At 40.0% G+C, this 18,971-nt stretch overlaps 1 protein-coding gene across 5 annotated transcripts in view; it reads left to right on the top strand.

The window, feature by feature from the left end:
• CEP85L (centrosomal protein 85 like) overlaps positions 1-18,971 on the top strand; it is a 315,053-nt gene that overhangs the window by 231,866 nt on the left and 64,216 nt on the right. For 3 of the 5 annotated variants that reach the window (XM_027819166.3, XM_037894695.2, XM_043542847.1), the window contains 3 exons: positions 2,111-2,218; positions 2,691-2,904; positions 4,240-7,330. The exons of 1 other annotated variant lie outside the window; for it this stretch is intronic. In XM_027819166.3, coding sequence (XP_027674967.2) covers positions 2,111-2,218; positions 2,691-2,904; positions 4,240-4,403 — 486 coding nt within the window. In that variant the 3' untranslated portion in view covers positions 4,404-7,330. Of the gene's footprint in view, positions 1-2,110; positions 2,219-2,690; positions 2,905-4,239; positions 7,331-18,971 lie in introns of those variants that run through there. One more of the 5 variants, XM_043542845.1, reaches the window with a different exon arrangement.

Below are 18,971 nucleotides of genomic sequence, written 5' to 3'. Positions count from 1 at the left end.
TCCACATATTTGTGGAGAGCAGGATTATCCGTATTTTCGAAAAGGAGAACATGGAATATTACGTCACAGTGACATACAATAAGTACAGATAAGTGTTTTAGATGAATGGAGTTTGACAAATGTTTATAGTCTGATTTTATATATATATATAAAAAGCTAGGCAAAGGAAATAAAGCAATGGTGTGAATTTCTCATGAGATCAAGGTCATTGTCTCAGATGAGCTGATATTGCAAAAACTTTGACCCAATTAGGGGTGAAATTTGTCCTGTATCTGTTTTCCACAACTTTAAGAAGCTTTATAAAATGGATTTATTGTTGTTTAAGCATTAAGCTGTCAAAAAGACAGTGAGGTGAGACCACTAAAGCACACTCACGAGCCGTTGACTCAGCACCATTGGAGGAGTTGATCATAGAATCATAGAATATCAGGGTTGGAAGGGACCTCAGGAGGTTATCTAGTCCAACCCCCTGCTCAAAGCAGGACCAATCCCCAATTAAATCATCCCAGCCAGGGCTTTGTCAAGCCTGACCTTAAAAACTTCTAAGGAAGGAGATTCTACCACCTCCCTAGGTAACGCATTCCAGTATTTCATCACCCTCCTAGTGAAAAAGTTTTTCCTAATATCCAACCTAAACCTCCCCCACTGCAACTTGAGACCATTACTCCTTGTCCTGTCATCTTCTACCACTGAGAATAGTCTAGAACCATCCTCTTTGAAACCACCTCTCAGGTAGTTGAAAGCAGCTATCAAATCCCCCCTCATTCTTCTCTTCTGCAGACTAAACAATCCCAGTTCCCTCAGCCTCTCCTCATAAGTCATGTGTTCCAGACCCCTAATCATTTTTGTTGCCCTTCGCTGGACTCTCTCCAATTTATCCACATCCTTCTTGTAGTGTGGGGCCCAAAACTGGACACAGTACTCCAGATGAGGCCTCACCAATGTCGAATAGAGGGAAACGATCACGTCCCTCGATCTGCTGGCTATGTCCCTATTTATACATCCCAAAATGCCATTGGCCTTCTTGGCAACAAGGGCACACTGTTGACTCATATCCAGCTTCTCGTCCACTGTCACCCCTAGGTCCTTTTCCGCAGAACTGCTGCCTAGCCATTCGGTCCCTAGTCTGTAGCGGTGCATTGGATTCTTCCGTCCTAAGTGCAGGACCCTGCACTTATCCTTGTTGAACCTCATCAGATTTCTTTTGGCCCAATCCTCCAATTTGTATTGATCTTTTTGGTCAATGTAGGAATCAAATCTGAGAAGCTGAGAATTTATTAGCAATAGGTTCATAGAAAGTTATTGCTGGTTTGTAACTGCTAGGATAATCATTTGGACAGCTGAAGTGACCCAAAAGCTATTAAATTATTTTACTTTGCAGCCACTTGTTTAATCAGGATTCTTTCACACACCCCCCCCCCCTCCCTACTGCACAGTTCAGGTATTTTAAAAATAATTTTCTAAAAAATTACAGTAACTGCACTATATCAAGAGTGGTCATCAAAGGCCAAAAAAGGCCTTTGATCTGAATTTAGCATCAAATTCTGATAGTATTCTAAGGAGGGGTTGTCTCCATAGTCTTAAAAATGGAAAAAGAAAGGTGAAAAGAACTTCATCTTGTTAGTGACAATGAAATTAGCACAAAATTGACACTTAGTGGGCGTTAAGACATTCCTCGTATAAAAAGGAAATAGCTGCTTGGAATTAATTATAGTGAATAGTAATTTTAGACTCCATGCATTTTCCCCTACTTAAAATCCACAGGTATTTGTGTTTATTAAGAAGACACTTATTTTAAAGGTTTTTCTGAGGTTTCTGATATTACTGTAGAAATCTACCATGATAACTTAAAATTTTCTCTGACTAGAAATAGTCCGTATCCTACAGAGATTTGCTCCCCAACTGACTGCTAGAGGAAGCTGTTCCTATCGCTAAATGCCAAGTCATTTAACGCTGATGGGAAGGTGGTGAAATAAATAGATGATTTACTGTACTTGTTATGTTTGGATTTACTTGTTCCTCAACAAAATTTATCCCAATGGACCACAATATACCCCAACTGACAAGATACAAGAATTAAGGCACTTATTCCTGTTTTTATTCTATCTAGTCTATGGAAGAAAAGCTTTTGCAAGGGAAACTGACAATGCAGAAGATGACAAATGAGATGGAAGAAAAAGAAAGGCATATACAGCAGTTAAATAAAACTCTGCTTGAAGTAAGTAATTAGAAACCCGTGATAAAAATATTTCTACTGCAGTAGGGCTTTAGATCCCAGTCAGGGCCCCACTGTGGTAGGTGCTCTGTAGGTATGTAGTAAAGAGACAGTACCTGCCCTGAAGAGCTTACTATTTCAGTTAATGACAAGACATGATAAATGAATGAAACAGACAAATGGGTGGGGATTTATTGCCATTCACACTTTGAGTGAGTGCTCTAGCCTGGAAGCTTTGATATGGATGGTTTATTTTTAATTTTTAAAATCAGATTAGGCCCTAAATCTGCCATTTAATAAATGCCGTCATTTATCTAAGTCCATTCAGTTTAATTCATATTGTTCACTGTTTGAAACCAAAAACATGCTGCTTTTTTATATGGTGAATGTTTTGAGATGTCTACAACTGGTGTGGGCTAGTATTAGATGACAAAAATGACACAGCCCTTTTCTTTCTTTATTTATTTTCACAAAGAACCAAAGACTAATGGAAGAGAATGCCTTTTTGAGGGAGCAGATACGCCAGATGGAACAGTCCAGACAGCCAGTGTCTGAAAAGATGCCAGTGGCTGACCAGTTGTTCAAAGAAATGTCTCATTGTTTGTTTGACTTGAAAGCACTATGCAGCATTCTTACCCAGAGAGCTCAGGGCAAGGAGCCTAACCTCTCCTTACTGCTGGGAATCAGATGTAAGTGATATTATCATACAATATTTATACTGTACTTTGACATTGAGAAACCCCAGTCTATAGCAATGGAATCTAGTTTGGGCTGGCTGAGACCTGTACTTTCTGGTCACCATGTAAAAAACTAAACATCACTCTTTCTATAGTTTTCAAGTGTTCTTGGTCATGCCGTTACTATTCCAGGCTATTAAGTATTTCCTGTTAATGTCCTTCAGGTTATAAGATATACAGGAGGGGCAGAACTCAGCCTGATAAAATGTAGTAATTCCCCATGTGCTTCTTACCACAAAGATCCCAAAGCTCTTTTCAAATGTATATGATATGACCAAATCATAATCAGGAACCACTTTATAGAGCAGTGCCATCTTCTCTAAGGTGAAATGCAGCAGCTGTTTGACAGCACACAACATACCCAATAGGTTAGGAGAAGAAGTGGAGAAAATTATATATGTTAGCATACTTCCAGATGAGCCAGTATACTGGCATTAATGCACATAATTTTACAGTGCCATGTGATCTTGAATAAGTATAAGTAGTCAAGACTCCAAAAGGGATGCTTTCAGTAAAACAGGTTTACTACTAATAGAAACCACTTCCTGAAGCAAATAGGTATTGCACTGAGATCTCCCAACTGATTATTAATCTGACTTGATTTTGTGAGCTCCAGTAGGATCACAACATGAGATGGTATAAATTAAAGAAAATACTCTAGGACCTCACTAATTCTCATTAACAGAGAGCTGTTGCAGACCAGCCATGGTTATGGACTAGTGAGTGTTGGGGCAGGAATCGACACATGTGTAGTTCTCATTTCTGTTACCTACGCAGCATTTGAAGGGGTTGGCCGAATGGTGGTTTTACTCTGTGAGGTCCCAAGGGAGCGTTAATTGCATCTCTGTTTGAGATACCTACTCTTGCTATTCCAGGCTTCAGGAAGGACACATCCTGCATGCATTGCCCTCCACCAGGTTGCCCAGACCCGTGTTTACCTGCTTTTGGGCTGTGCCCCAGACTCCTGGGGAGAAAGTTGTGCTGCCACCGCCCCTCCATCCCACCCAGCACGCTTTCTATTGGCAGGAGCCCCCCCGGAAATTGTGGAGTCAATCTGGCCTTTAGGATTTTCCATAGCCACTTTGAAAGAGCTACAGTAGATTCAAAAATTGAATAGTGTATGGTTTTAAGTGCACTAAGTACTGCATGTGGATGGCTTTTCATTATATTGAAGCAGTTTTTGTCCTGGTATCACTAAAAACCAAAGGTGCCCTCTTCGAAGTGAATGAATGCGTAAGCTTTCATGTGGTTGCAAGGTAAGCTCTAGCTGTGTCTTGTTTTTCACAGCAATGAGCTGTTCAGCTGAAGAGAATGAGAATTACCACAGCACAGAAACTCTCACCAAGAAACTCTCAGAGGTGTGTCAGTTACGGAAGGATATTGATGAACTGAGGACTCTAATATCAGACCGTTATGCTCAGGACATGGGAGACAACTGCATTACCCAATGATAACATTTTGGTCTCACAGCAATGACTACATTATTAAATGCTGCTGTGTTACAGATCTTTGCATTTCTATGAAGGAGCCCTATGGGAAGACTGCATACTGTATAGGAGCTGCACATGGGTGTCTCTGCTGGATCTGAGGGTTGTGCATAATTAATTTGGGGGATGGTGGGGAAATCATAATTTGAAGAGTGGTACAGATCTCAATAAAATCTGTGTTCTCCAAGCTACTGAATGTAGGACCAAGCTGTGAAGAATGTTCCCATTAGAGATGTAAGATTTTATTTCCTCCCTCGTGGCTCAGTTAAACAATTTGTATGGTTATATTGTTTTCTGGAGTCAAAGCAAAGTCTCAGAAAAAGGCACTGTTGTTACTACTGTACTTACTTTCCTTCATCAGCGGTTGGAATTGCACTGTCAGAATTGAAAGGCTGGAGTGACAGGTTCAAGCACCCAAAGGTGTAGAGAAAAAATGGACAGTGGAGCCAGATGCTTCTGCAAAACACATCATGTTGGAAACGGCAAATTGGGGTGGTCTTAGACGATAACAAAAGGTGGTTGCTCTTTTTATAATTGCCTCGTGAATTAGGTAAGGGAAAGAAGGGGTAGTTTTAGCAGCTGATCCTGTTGATTATTAGAGTTTTTATTTTATCCAGCAACAGTCTAGGCAGACAAACTGTATGTGAATGTGGTCCCATCAGATTTAGATGTTAACCTTCTTCATATCGCCATCTTTTAACATGTTGCTTAAAAACTTTGTTTCAGTAATATGAAGACTTCGTGACACAAACCCACGAAAGCCAGCAGCTGTAAGTCTTAAGACTGGCTTTCTGTCAAAAAAAAATGACACTGGAGACATCTCATGGTGTGTGTACTGTAGTTATTTTCTATCTACAGCCTCTGTTTTAAATGTGTTCAGCCTCTATATCAAAGGCCCAATCCTGCAGGCCTCCTGAAGGTAATGAACACCCTAAATCCAGTGGGTCAAGAAGAGTGGTTGGCACCGTGCAGCATCTGGGCCCCATACACAATATTTTCTGCCTCTCAGTGCTGAAAGCTCAGAATGCTATCCACAGACTCTCTCATTTTGTGTGGTGTGCAGGACTTGTAGATTTTTCCAGTCCTGTAGGAAAGGATTACTTTTTAAAAAATAAAGGAACACATCGTTATCCAGTACAAGACTGCCCTGCAGGATAGATAGAATATTAGCACTCCCGCAAAAAGCTTCTGTGATCAGAATTTAGCTGGGTAACTGTAAAACAAGGATACCGCTATTTCACTGGAGACAAACACAGCAAATAAATTCTGCCTTCAAATGCTGACCTGGCCAAAATGGCTGTCAAGCTGCATTATTAATGTTAAACAGACAATGAGAAATGATCATAAAAGACTACAAACGCATTTAAAATTGAAAAAGTTTTGAGAGCAAATAGCTGCAGCTTGCTTGTGCAGTTATTACAGCTGACAGTACAGTGCTGACAGCATTAGATATCTTTTGTTAGTAAGCTTATGGGCAATGACAAAGTAGGCTGGAAGACAGCAAACTGTAGTAAAGGAATGGCTATTTTCAGTTTTTCTGACATTAATATCTATATTTAATTTTCACTATTTGTTTAAAACAGAAAAAATAGCTTAAGAATAACGTGGATTGACATTGCTGATTTTAATGTTGACATTTTCAGCTTTCTGTTTTGTGTTACAAAGTGTTAAAATGTCATTGTTATGAACTTAGAAAAGACTGACCAGAAGATTTTTAAATGACTAACTATTACATGGGTTTATTTATTCAACAGGTCTTGCTTGCTAAACTGTCCCTACACCTGGACTAGTTCTGTGAAAATCTATTTTAGTGTTTATATTAATGGTTCTCAGTATTTTTCAAGTGCAGATTTACTCAGATTGAAGCAGCAACTTTGGGAGCATTAAGTCTTCCATCCTTACAACTGAACAGCCTAATCTTTACATTTTAAAAAAATCAGCCTATGAAAGGGAAATGTATTCCTGTTTTAAATCGCGTGGGCACATATTGGAGGGATAGCGTAGTGTTAGAGAAGGGAACAGCAGGTTTTTATCTGTGCCAGGTCCTCCCTGTGTGATGCTCAGCAGGTCATTTAATCTCTGTACCTCAGTTTCCCCATCTCAAAAATGGGGATACTGCACTGGGGAGTTTTGATTAATGTTTATAAAGCACTTAGAGATCCTTGGAAAGAAGTTGCTATGATTCAAAAGTATTATAGAAAGTTCTCCCAGTATGAAAGTCTTGATTTTTTTTTTTTTTTTTTTTAGTTGCACTATTGTGAATGATACTGTAATTCTGCATCTTTTCTCTTTGGTATATTAGAGCGCCAATTGTATTTACATTAAAATACAGAGCACTTGATTTTTAAAGTAACACACTGAGTTTATCTGCCTCAGTCAAATTAAAGCAGGGAGAGAAATGGCAGATGTGATGAGCCAAAGATACAAATTACTGATAAGGTTAGAATTAAGTGCCCACAAGAATAAGTATTTTTCCTTTTCTTTGATTTCTTAAAATTGGGCCTGCTGTTGTAGGAGCTATTGCTATATATGCATCAGTTTACAGATGTCTCCAAACAGAATAAGCTTTGTCTGAGTAAGATATGCATGATTGTTTAACTGGTTAAAAAGTAGAGCGTGTGTGGTCTCATTTGACATATTTAATATGATATGGTTGATTAACAAATGTTAACAGTGGCATTACTGAAACTGATTTAGTCATGACAACTTTTTGCCATAACTTAGAGACAATCTCAAGGGCTAAAAAAAGTCTGAGTGGATACTGTACCATTTTGTCTATTAGTGGACTTTCAGAGAAACAAGTACAGTAATTTTTGTATAGTTTGTCTAATTTCTACAATCCTTTAAGTGATACTTACAGTAAATAACTACTGTATTCAAGAATGTATTTTGAAAATGGCATAGAAAGGAGTTGTCTTTGGGCAAGCTATAGAAGATGCTATGTATTTACTGTTTATAAGTAGTTCAGCTCAATTGTGTAAACTTAACTTAGATTCTTAACCTCAGATGTGTAGGTTTGTAGTGATGTGGTTCTGTAATTTATTGAGGTTGCTGTAACCACCAACTCAGGCGACAACATTTTAAAACTGCCAGTAGAGTAGCTGTAAGAGCCAAAGTTATTTTGCTCTGCTCATCTCTGAAGATTTCTTACCACTTTTAGTTAGAGGGGAAAATAATCCTGCTTTCTACTTTAAAGATAAGAGGGTGCAAGGAAGGATGGAAATCTCTCTTCAGGTACCTGACACCTGAATTTTGCCCTCACTTATGTCCATGTACCCTCAATGACATAAGTGGGGTTGCATGGGCATAACTGGAATTAGAGTTTGGTTGTTTTAATAGAACAGGTTTTTCTGCTGCGTGGGGAAATATTTAGATTGTTTGAATCAATCAACCAACATTTTTAAAATATGAAAACAAAACAGTGGCTATTGACAATTATATAAACGGATTTTATATGACTAGCTGATCAGCAGTATTAAGTCCACTGCTGCATACCTTTGTGCCTTTTGTTGCCTACAGTAAATGTATATAGTCCCAATGAATTTTACTTGAGCTAGAAGAATGTCAATAATTATTGCACCTTGTTTGCTTGAACTACGGATCTTTTGTTTTTAAGTTTTGATAGTAAGGAGTCTCTTACATAATATCTAGAAATATGTACTAAATGCTATAGGTACTAAGCCTACATCTTGTAAGTTAGATGATTTTTAGCAGTCCAGTTTTTCTGTACAGGAAGAGTGAGAGGGAAATTCAATCAGAATGATAATTTTGTATATATTAACGACAATATATCATTGGTAATCGGTGGGGAGGGGGAGCTGAGGCTACCTTTTAAAAGCACAGCTGACACATGTACTGGCTCAGTCCCCAAAGGCTGGTAGTTATGTAAATTGGGTTCTGTTTTTGAACCGCCCAGAATACCTCATGTGTAAATAGAGTTGTCATGACTTAATCAAAACGCATTCAGTGTAAAAAGTAAAGGAGCCACTGGGTGGCTCACCTTTAGCTCTGTTGTTGTTGCCTCTTTTTGTAATTTTTTTATAGTAGGGTTTACAGCTAGAATTTTGAATGCCAAAGTTCTATTTATTAAATAATAAGTTTTCATTGTTAATGGCTAGTATTTTTCCACTGGAATTTTGTTTGTTGTTTGGGATTTGTATCTACAGAGCAAAAATAAATTTTGTTACAAAATTACTGTTTTTAATCATAATTTATACTGTGGTAACACCCGGCTAGGATTGATGCCTCACTGTGGTAGGCACTATACAAAACAGGAGCCAGACATGGTCCCTCCACTGAAAGGCCAGCAACATAAAAGTAAAAGTAGAGAGAAAAGATACCAGTACATACCAACTGTGACACATACTTAGACAGAAGGAAGAAAATTACTCACCCATAATACTTTTTTTAAATAGTTCTCTCTTCTCCTATCCTACACCAAAAACAGCCTAACACACAGAAAATCCATTCCACCTACCAGGAAGCAAGCTGGCACAACAGTTGTCACTCTTGGACACCAAATACGCATCTTCACCATTGCTATTCATATACAAAACCCCCACTCAGCTGCCACCTAACCCTGTAAGTGCCTAGATTCACTTGGAGCTTAAACTTTTTGCAGTAAAAGTGCCCATGTTTCTGCCTCTGAACAGGTGTGCTACTGCCCCACTCCAGGTGTCCAGGTGCCTAAGCCCTAGTGCCATTCATAAACTTGGGGGAATAGGCAGCCTCTGAGCATACCTACCATATCAGGCCCTGCAGACAGGCTCATAACTCCACACAAAATGCCTATTCGGGTCGGGGGAGGGAATGAGAAACTAGGACTTCCTTCATTACCTTTAGCTTAGTAGTTAAGGTACTTGCATGCAATGTGGGAGACCCCTGGTATTGGTATTTTTATCTAGAATGGGGCGGGGGGGCATGCTCATTTGCTATCATACAAGGCCTTTGAAATCTTACTTTTTGCCTAGCTGTTAAGGAATCTTAACATAAGGAGGCTCCTTGTGCTTCTAGCAGATATTTGGGCTGCTCTGAAGTCCTTCATCCCCTAGCCTAGGAGATATTCTGGCTGCTACAGAGCCCAGCCAGCAGGCGGAAGAATCTATGCGCTATTCTGGCTAAGAGTCCAGAGGTGGAAAGGTGTAAGAGAACATGCAGGCCAATGAGCAATAGCAAAGGGGGGGGGGGTGTTAAGATGACTCTGTGCAGAGAGGTAAAAGGATTGGCCAGTTGTTGAAGATCATTCCCAAATGGGTCATGATCTGGGTCCTACATCTCAAAGTTGCTCAGAGCTCCAAGCTGCATCCATTAATACAGGTCCTGTCACAGGACTCAACCATGTGGAGTTAATCAAAGAGAGATTTGTTTGTCCCCACTTAACACAGGTTCATAACCAGTACAGCCAGACACTACTTAAACACATGAAGCCGCAGACAAGCCAAAGGAGAATGACCAACTCCAAATGGCTTGTTGCCTAAAGCAAAGTAAAGAGAGAGTGTTTGTTTATATTCACCTCCTGGATCCTTGCAACTCCCTGTAAGAACTCTTCTCCCTCCCTTCTCTTTGGTCTTGGCTTTGGACTTTGTGTGAATCTTTCCCTCAGAGACAACCTCTCAGTCAGCCACCATCTCACTTCCCAGAGCTTGCACAGAAATTTTTTGTTATGCCTACCTGCCAGAGACACCACAAAATTCACCTCTAATATAATTAGCCAGTGTGTTATACACATTTCACATCACTGGGAGTTCTCTAGCCCTCTCTCTGGACTGCTAATGAGGTGGTACTCATTAAATGAAACCCCCTCTGTCTTCTGTATTAACTATGTGCTGGGCAACATATATCCCACTTTTCCATAAGGCTGAGCAGTTCATAAAAGATTAACTTCAGGAGAATGTGATGAATAAATCTGTTAAAGCAATTTTAATACTTAAAAACCCCCATTTTCCTCAGTCTAAATATAGTACTGCTAGTGTACACCACAAAAACACTACAGGTCCAAACATGGTGAGTGGTTTTTCTGTTTTGTGTATTTTTTACAAAACACACACCTCAACTGTGACAGCTAAACCTGCAATAGATTTTGCAGTGGTTCACTATGGCTGAAGAGTCATTTGGTCTGTAAACAAATGACAGCAGTGTGAGCTGGTGTATGTGAAGGTGTGGGGAAGGAGATAGAGAATTCTATGATACTCAGTTCGTGTGTGTGTGTGTTACTGTGGCAAAGCTTAGTAAAATTCATCTTTCTCTCCTTGTGCTTTATTTGACTTTTGCCCAATTGTTTGGGGCTGCTTTTCTAATTTTTCCTCTTGCCAGGACTTTACCCAATATTCTCTTGAAGTCAATAACTTGAAAAGTCTACCGGGACACCTTTTAGAAAATTCAATATTTTCAGCTAATACACCTGGAATGTTTTATAAACAGCTTGGCAGGGTTAGCAAACATGGGCAGTAATGGACCTGAGAGTTAACTGGATTTGTTTGTCTCGCCCCTCTGAAAGCTATTACCTAGAGGGATGGCCAAGAAAAAAAGATGCTGAAGGAAAGAAGCACATGACTAAGGAGAGGCAGAGTTCATTTGTTCCTGCTTTTTTAAAAAAAAAAAAAAAAATTCCTCTGGCTTAGTCCCAGAATTAATACTTGTGATGATGCTAAAGGTTTGCACTGAAATAGTTACTTTACATTATGAACAGCTCCTTTAATATAAGAAAATTGAAATTTTTAATATCAAAATCTCATTTTTATATATATTAAAAACCACAGTAATCCAGTTTCTTGTCTAATAAAATCTGGCAAATTAACACAATACTACATGAAACTCAATTGCACAAAGCACTCATATATATGCTGTAGAGCAGTGGTTCTCAACCAGGGATACGCATACCCCTGTGGGTACACAAAGGTCTTCCAGGGGATTCATCAACTCATCTAGATGTTTGCCTAGTTTTACAACAGGCTACATCAAACACACTGGCAAAGTCAGTGCAAACTAAAATTTCATACAATGACTCGTTTATATACTGCTCTGTATACCATACGCTGAAATAAAGTACAATCTTTATATTCCAGTTGATGAACGTTATAATTATATGGTAAAAATGAGAAAGGAAGCAATTTTTCAGTACTAGTTCACTGGACACTTGTATTTTATGTCTGATTTTCCAAGGAAGTAGTTTTTAAGTGAGGTGAAACTTGGGGGAATGCAAGACAAATCAAACTCCTGAAAGGGATGCAATAGTCTAGAGCCACTGCAGTAGAGAATAATTTGTGACTGGCAGAGAGATGCACCAGATAGCAATAATGTGAGATGGTTATGATTCAAGAGAGATGACTACAGTCACAGTTGCAGAAAAGTTAGCTTTACAGTTGGCCACCGGCTCCAAAATATATAACCTAGCGAAACAGTTCTGTAACATTTCAAAGGCTGAACCAAAACTCTATTTCCACCTGCTGAAGCCTCAATTAGTAGAAAGAGGTTCTCCAAGTGACACTGGCCATGCATCTACATTTGCAAAGGCAGCTAGGTGGCATGACAATTCAATGTATTAGCATTGCTTCTGTTTGAGGTCTGAATTCATATCTGGCACTGTACAACTGAGCTCTATACAACTTGACTGACTTTTGTGTACTGCCTCTTCTTAAATTTGCAAGGGAGCAGCAGCCATTTTATGAGGCAGAGCTGATCATAGAATATCAGAGTTGGAAGGGACCTCAGGAGGTCATCTAATCCAATCCCCTGCTCAAAGGATCAATCCCTAACTAAATCATCTCAGCCAGGGCTTTGTCAAGCCTGACCTTAAAAACCTCTAAGGAAGGAGATTCCACCACCTCCCTAGGTAACCCATTCTAGTGCTTCACCACCCTCCTAGTGAAAAAGTTTTTCCTAATATCCAACCTAGACCTCCCCCACTGCAACCTGAGACCATTACTCCTCGTTCTGTCATCTGCTACCACTAAGAACAGTCTACATCAGTGGTTCTCAAAGCCAGTCCGCCGCTTGTTCAGGGAAAGCCCCTGGCGGGCCGGAGCAGTTTGTTTACCTGCCACGTCCGCAGGTTGGGCTGATCGCAGCTCCCACTGGCCGCAGATCGTCGCTCAAGGCCAATGGGGGCTGCAGGAAGCGGCGCGGGCCAAGTGACGTGCTGGCCACCCTTCCCGCAGCCCCCATTGGCCCGGAGCGGCAAACCGCGGCCAGTGGGAGCCAAGATCGGCCGAACCTGTGGACGCAGCAGGTAAACAACTGCTCCAGCCTGCCAGGGGCTTTCCCTGAACAAGCGGCAGACCGGCTTTGAGAACCACTGGTCTAGATCCATTCTCTTTCGAACCCCCTTTCAGGTAGCTGAAAGCAGCTATCAAATCCCCCCTCATTCTTCTCTTCTGCAGACTAAATAATCCCAGTTCCCTCAGCCTCTCCTCATAAATCATGTGCTCCAGCCCCCTAATAATTTTTGTTGGCCTCTGCTGGGCTTTTTCCATGTCTTTCTTGTAGTTTGGGGCCCAAAACTGGACGCAATACTCCACATAAGGCCTCACCAGTGCCGAATAGAGGGGAATGATCACATCCCTTGATCTGCTGCCAGTGCTCCTACTTATTCAGCCCAAAATGCTGTTAGCCTTCTTGGCAACAAGGGCACACTGTTGACTCATATCCAGCTTCTTGTCCACTGTAACCCCTAGGTCCTTTTCTGCAGAACTGCTGCCTAGCCATTCGGTCCCTAGTCTGTAGCGGTACATGGGATTCTTCTGTCCTAAGTGGAGGACTCTGCACTTGAACCTCATCAGATTTCTTTTGGCCCAGTCCTCTAATTTGTCTAGGTCCCTCTGTATCCTCTCCCTACCCTCCAGCGTATCTACCTCTCCTCCCAGTTTAGTGTCATCTGCAAACTTGCTGAGGGTTCAATCCATGCCATCCTCCAGATCATTAATGATATTGCATGTTAGAGGATTGCAAAGTTATGCTCCGTCATGGAGACTTAAGGAGAGAGAACAAAATTAAAGTACATTTACTGATAAAATATCTTTCCTAATGTTGATTTTACTGTATACACAAACTATTATTTATTATTAATGGAATTAGTTTATCAAAATTTACAAATAGGCAAAGTAAGAAAAATGCTGTTTGAGAACAAGTCTGATTTAAACATTGTCAATATCACATCAAAATATACAAAGCAAATATCTTTAACAGTTAACTTCTTGAGTCTCCACGTCTGTCATTAAATTGTCTAAGCCACCATAATTTCCCACAACTGTGAATATTTAAATAAAAAGAAAAAAAATTAAAAATAAGCGTTATTATCCACTAAAAAAAAATTTTTTTTCAAAGTAAAAATTGAATTTAGCCAAGCCTAAAAAATAAGTTATTTCAGGCTGAACACACAGGGCTGTTCTCTGGATTTTTATTTTATTTTTTTTAAATCCGTAACATGAAAATGGAACGAATTCAAATAAAAAAAAAAAGTCACCACACAATTTGGCCCAGCTAGCATCTTATGTCAGTCCTTGAACACTGAATATAACAGCGAGGGTAATGCAGATGAGACTAGAAGTGCACTGAAAGAATTGTGTACGGCTATTTTTCTAGACCCCACCTACCTTCTCAATGTCTGACTCTTTCACACAATAATATTAAAGAAAAAACTAAAAATAAAAACCATTTGAGTGATAACCAATAATAATAAAATCTGCTGGAAAACATCACGCACTATGTGGCGCTGCTGGTGAGCTGCACAGAGCAGGCTCTATGCTAGTTTGTTTTGGACTTTCTAAGACAAAACTCTGAACCAAAGAACCACATTCTAGCCTCAGATACCGACGGTCCTGCGGTTCCATCAGTTACACACACACACACACAATCCCATGAAGGGCTGAATGAGGTTACAAATGGTTCGGCTTTTCTTACCTTTCTGTCTAATGTTTTGATTTTTCACTAACTTGCTAGCTGTTTCTCTTTGGAACCCTACATGTAGAAATCCAGTCTGCTAATTAAAATTTGCATGCAGATACTGAATATAGCTGGTTACTTGAAATATGTGCAGATACCAGGCAATCTATTGCCCCTTACTTGAAGCATACTACTGATCTCCCAAGGTAGACAAGTCATTTCACACACTATGATCACAGACACAGTGGGTGCAGTTACATCATCAAACTAGCAGGAGGATAATAAAGCTCCTCATGAAGAACATACAAAAGGTTGCCTTGAGGAAATAAAATGTGTAGGTCGTATTGTGTATAGTATAGGACTGGCTACAGCTATGAAGTTGTACACAGAATTGTTTTGGTGAGCTAAGATGGAAAACATCAAAGCTCTTTACATACCTTTGTACACAACAGAAATGGTAGATTGTGGATTTGGATAGAGACCTGATCCTGTTCTAAGGACTCCAGTGGAAGCAGCAGAAAAAAAAAATCCCAATTTCAGTTCCTAGAGAAAGAAAAGAGAATCTGCACTAGAAACAAGTCAGACCTATGAACAGGAAACAAAACCACTTTCTCCGATGCCTAAGAATTCCTTACACGTTAATCCCAATAGTATACTTTTAGAAAGCATTATCATCTTTTTAATAAATTTTAAACATATCACTGACATTTTTTTGGTTCAGGCTACCTCCTACAATATTGATTCAGTGATGACACAAATTAATTGCTATGCTCCTTTCCATGACTTCTGTATTTATGATTTCAGTGCTGTAGAGACATATTATAGAAATCAATTTGTCTGTGAGCTTTGAACAGGTAATATGGGTAATACATTACTTTATGGTCATTCTATAGACCATTTAATCATATTCACAATCATTAATTTACCAAATGCACTTCACATGACAACACCTTCACTTTTTTTTTTAATTCAATGTACTCCTAAAGGTATATAAATTAGACTCATTAGAATTAGGAATGGAAAAGACCTATTCATCTATCTGGGTTCATTCATTTATAACGGCAGGATATGTTAGGAGTTGCCAAAATGACCAAAGTTCTATGTAGTCCAGGATCTCCAACAATGGCCATAATTTCTTTTGGCCCCTTAAATTTCTCTCGTCTATGATCAATAGGTGTTTCCCATGTGTTTGTCAGTACACGGCCCACCAAGTGCCCTACTTGAACAGAGGGTCCCAAGTAGGGTAGGTACCAAGCTCACTGACTTCATCTCAGGGGATAGGAACTGTTTCACCTCATAGGATTGTTTGAGAATTTTGCACAACTCATATAAAAGACTCAAATGGTCCAAGTACACAGAGAGAGGGGAAAAAATCAGTCGAAAGACTAACAACCAAAAGCTGTAGCATCTAGCCTTACACTCTGCACAAAGACAGGATATATCTTAGTTACAGGGAACTAAGCCACCCCACATTTTGTCCAGAATGCATTTTTTCACTCCCCTCTGAGTCTTCTGGCTGTGCAGTCTGTTAGAGACACATAGTTTTGGTTCTTTGCCCCCTGCTCCCAGCAAGGAGTTTTGTACCTTTCAGGTTTCTTTGATTATGGTACAGCCTCATAGCAGTCTCGCCACCTCTTCTCAGGGTGGTGGACTCCTTTTGGCCTGTTCCCATATGCATTCAGGACTGTACTCCATGGTTTGGTTAAATAGCGGAGGGCCAACAACTAGCCTAACCATACTCAAGGGCAGCCAAGAATTCTCTCTGCTGCAGGAGATTCCTTGGGTGGCACAGTACAGCATAGGACAGACAGTAGTGGTGGAGTGCATTGTGCTCTGCTTAATCCTTTGCTAGTAAAGTGGTCACTATGGGTATCCTTATACAAGTGCCTGGTTTGGACACAAGGTGGCCCAGGTTGGTCGAAACAGACAAGTGTCTTAAAGCCACCTTTGCTCCTCTGTCCCCAGACCTTTCCCCTACCTTCCAATGAAGACTGAGCATCAGTGCCTGTTCCTTTGCATCTGCTCACCCCAAATATCGCTTTGATGGTATATTCACATAACCGGAAGTGTTCAGCTCATACTTGCAACCTCTTATCTGAGTGCTGGGCTGCTTGTTTTGGGAGAATATTCGAAGTGCTAGTCTAGCTGCCAGCTTGTTGTCTTCTTTGCATCTGTGGCTAACATAGCAGGACTCAGTTCCTACACTGTTGTCTTACTAATAATTCTATGTCCAATATAAATGATTGGCAGAATCCAGCCATTACTTCACAAATGGTAGTAACAGGTCTACAAAAACCCTCCCTGGAAAATTATTTAAAAAAACCAAACAAACGAACAAAAAAAAAACCCACCAAAAACATGCCCCAAGAGGATGTTTTTCTACACTCAGGCAGATGCTGGTGGGCTTTTGCCCTGACTCATGAGCGTTTATATCTTTTACTGAAAAAAATATTAAGCTAGTACAACTCAAGGACCTGTCCCTGCTGTCTAGAGGTCTGCTAAGCAATGAAACATTATGAAGTGACTTAGATTGATGGCATACTCTGTATGGCTTGGAGACATGCTATATACATAATACCGTGACAATCAGTTCATTAGTGACATTATCCTCCATTATTTTAATCAGTCCATGAAAGAGTGAAGACAAGTAATGGGATGGTTAGTTTAATTATTGTTTAAACATTTCATTAAAACTGATTATATCAGCCTTAAACATTTCTAGCCTCCCACTCAAACTTTGGTAAGAAGTGAGCGAGTGTATTTTTGCATATGAGGTAGTACAATTTCAGAGGCCTGGATTCTGTTTGCAGCATTCAAGACGATGTCTGAGGTGGAAAGCAGCCTTCAAGACAATGGATGTGGCTCAGTCTAAGCCATCATGGTGTGCAATGCTGTCCATTTGAGTAGAAGCCAGCCTCTTCGCAAAAGCTGATATGTCAGCGACAGCTGTTTCTATGATGTGGCAGTGGGAGGTGGGGGGGAGCTGAAGACTTTAAAGCTTTTCTCCAATTTAAAAAGAAAATTGTTTTCTTGAAATCCTGGCATTGCAGAAAATACTGGATTCTCCCCAAGCTGCGGCTGTTGCTCCAGCTTTGAAGGTCAGCACGTAGAACAGCTTGAAATAGTTGATTGTCTGAACTGCAAAAGGCTTAAAAGATCCTACTAGGCCATAAAACCCAGATGTCTGTTCATACTGATTTTAAAATAGAGAACAAAATAATTAAATTTAAAATAAATCCTGTATTAAAAAAATAGGGAGCAAATTAAAGCCTAAATATGGCCGTGACCTACACCTCCTGTAGCCCTATTCATTTCATTACGGTTGTATACCTGGTAAATCAAGACAGAATTTGACATAAAAGCCCAAATCAAGAGAGGTGCTTGTTTCTGTCATGGGTTATTTTTCTGTGTACCCACCCACTGTGCATGAAGGAGAAATAATTCTATGATGAAGTATGAGTATTCAAAATATGTAAGTAACTAACATGTCAACTAACGGTGAGGGAGAGTAGCTAATGATAAATGTGAACCCATTTAATAGCGATCACTGTACTTCTGAAAGTTGCTTTGTTTTCCCCTTCTCTCGGTCTACTCACATGCCACACTTCACTGTAGCATCTGAATACCTTACTGTCCTGTTGTTCAGGAATTCTTTGATTGGGATTGGCAAAGAGCTGATGTCCTGCTGCCTTTCCCCTATGTTTCCACCTTCTAACCTACATTTTTGTTTTAAAAAAAATGCATTAAATACTTTCCTAATATTACATTTCCATGCCAACTGTTGGTGCTGATAACTAATGCTGGACCACAAGGGCCATTGGTCTGATCTAGTATGGCACTTCCTATGTCCCCTCTGCCGTGCCACAGAGATGATATGATCTCAAATATGACAGGATGTGTTCCCCAAGACCAACCTCTCTATTAAGACATGGTCCACGTTAGGAAGAAGTTTGAGAACCCTTGTTCTAATACATATAATAATTTCAGCCTCTTTCTAAGCTTGTGGCATAGCTGGGGTGACTATCTCCTGAGCCACTCTGTTCAGTTTTTAAGAGAACAAATAAATATTCAGCACAATGAGATCTCAAACAAAAAAACTAGATGAAAAATCCCCATTTTTTGCAGTCTCAGAGAATCAAAAGGACCAAACTGCCATGAAGACTAAACTAACCATCCCTCCTGTGCTGTGCAGAAATCTGGACTAAACAGTGTAGTATCTAAGTGCTAGATAAGCACTGACAACCTCCCCCCCCCCCCCCCCATGGGTATTTTTATTTTTTTTTCATTGGATTTTTTTTGTTTTGTTTTTATTCATGCAACATAGAATTGAAAAACAAATGCCCGCAGCTTCCATCAATGAAATGATTGGATCAAAATATACATGAAATTATGCCATGGTGGGGGGGACGACCCAAACTTACTATACCACTGGATAAGTCTTGTTGGGGCAGGCAACACACCTAGACAGAGGAAAACTCCAATTTCAAACCAAAACGTGTCAGGCTTGGACAGCCAACCTGTAAAGCTCGTCCAATAGATGTGATTGTGTGAACCACATAGGACTAATGCGTTCCCTGCAAGCAGCATACAACAGTCTTGTCTGACTGTGGCAAGGGCTGCTAAAGTTAAAGAAGGGAGTTAGTAAGCTGGAAT

Source organism: Chelonia mydas, chromosome 3, assembly GCF_015237465.2.
Source record: "Chelonia mydas isolate rCheMyd1 chromosome 3, rCheMyd1.pri.v2, whole genome shotgun sequence".
Classification (NCBI taxonomy): domain Eukaryota; kingdom Metazoa; phylum Chordata; order Testudines; family Cheloniidae; genus Chelonia; species Chelonia mydas.
The sequence above is the reverse complement of the archived record's forward strand: the minus strand, read 5'-3'. Positions and strand labels throughout refer to the sequence as shown.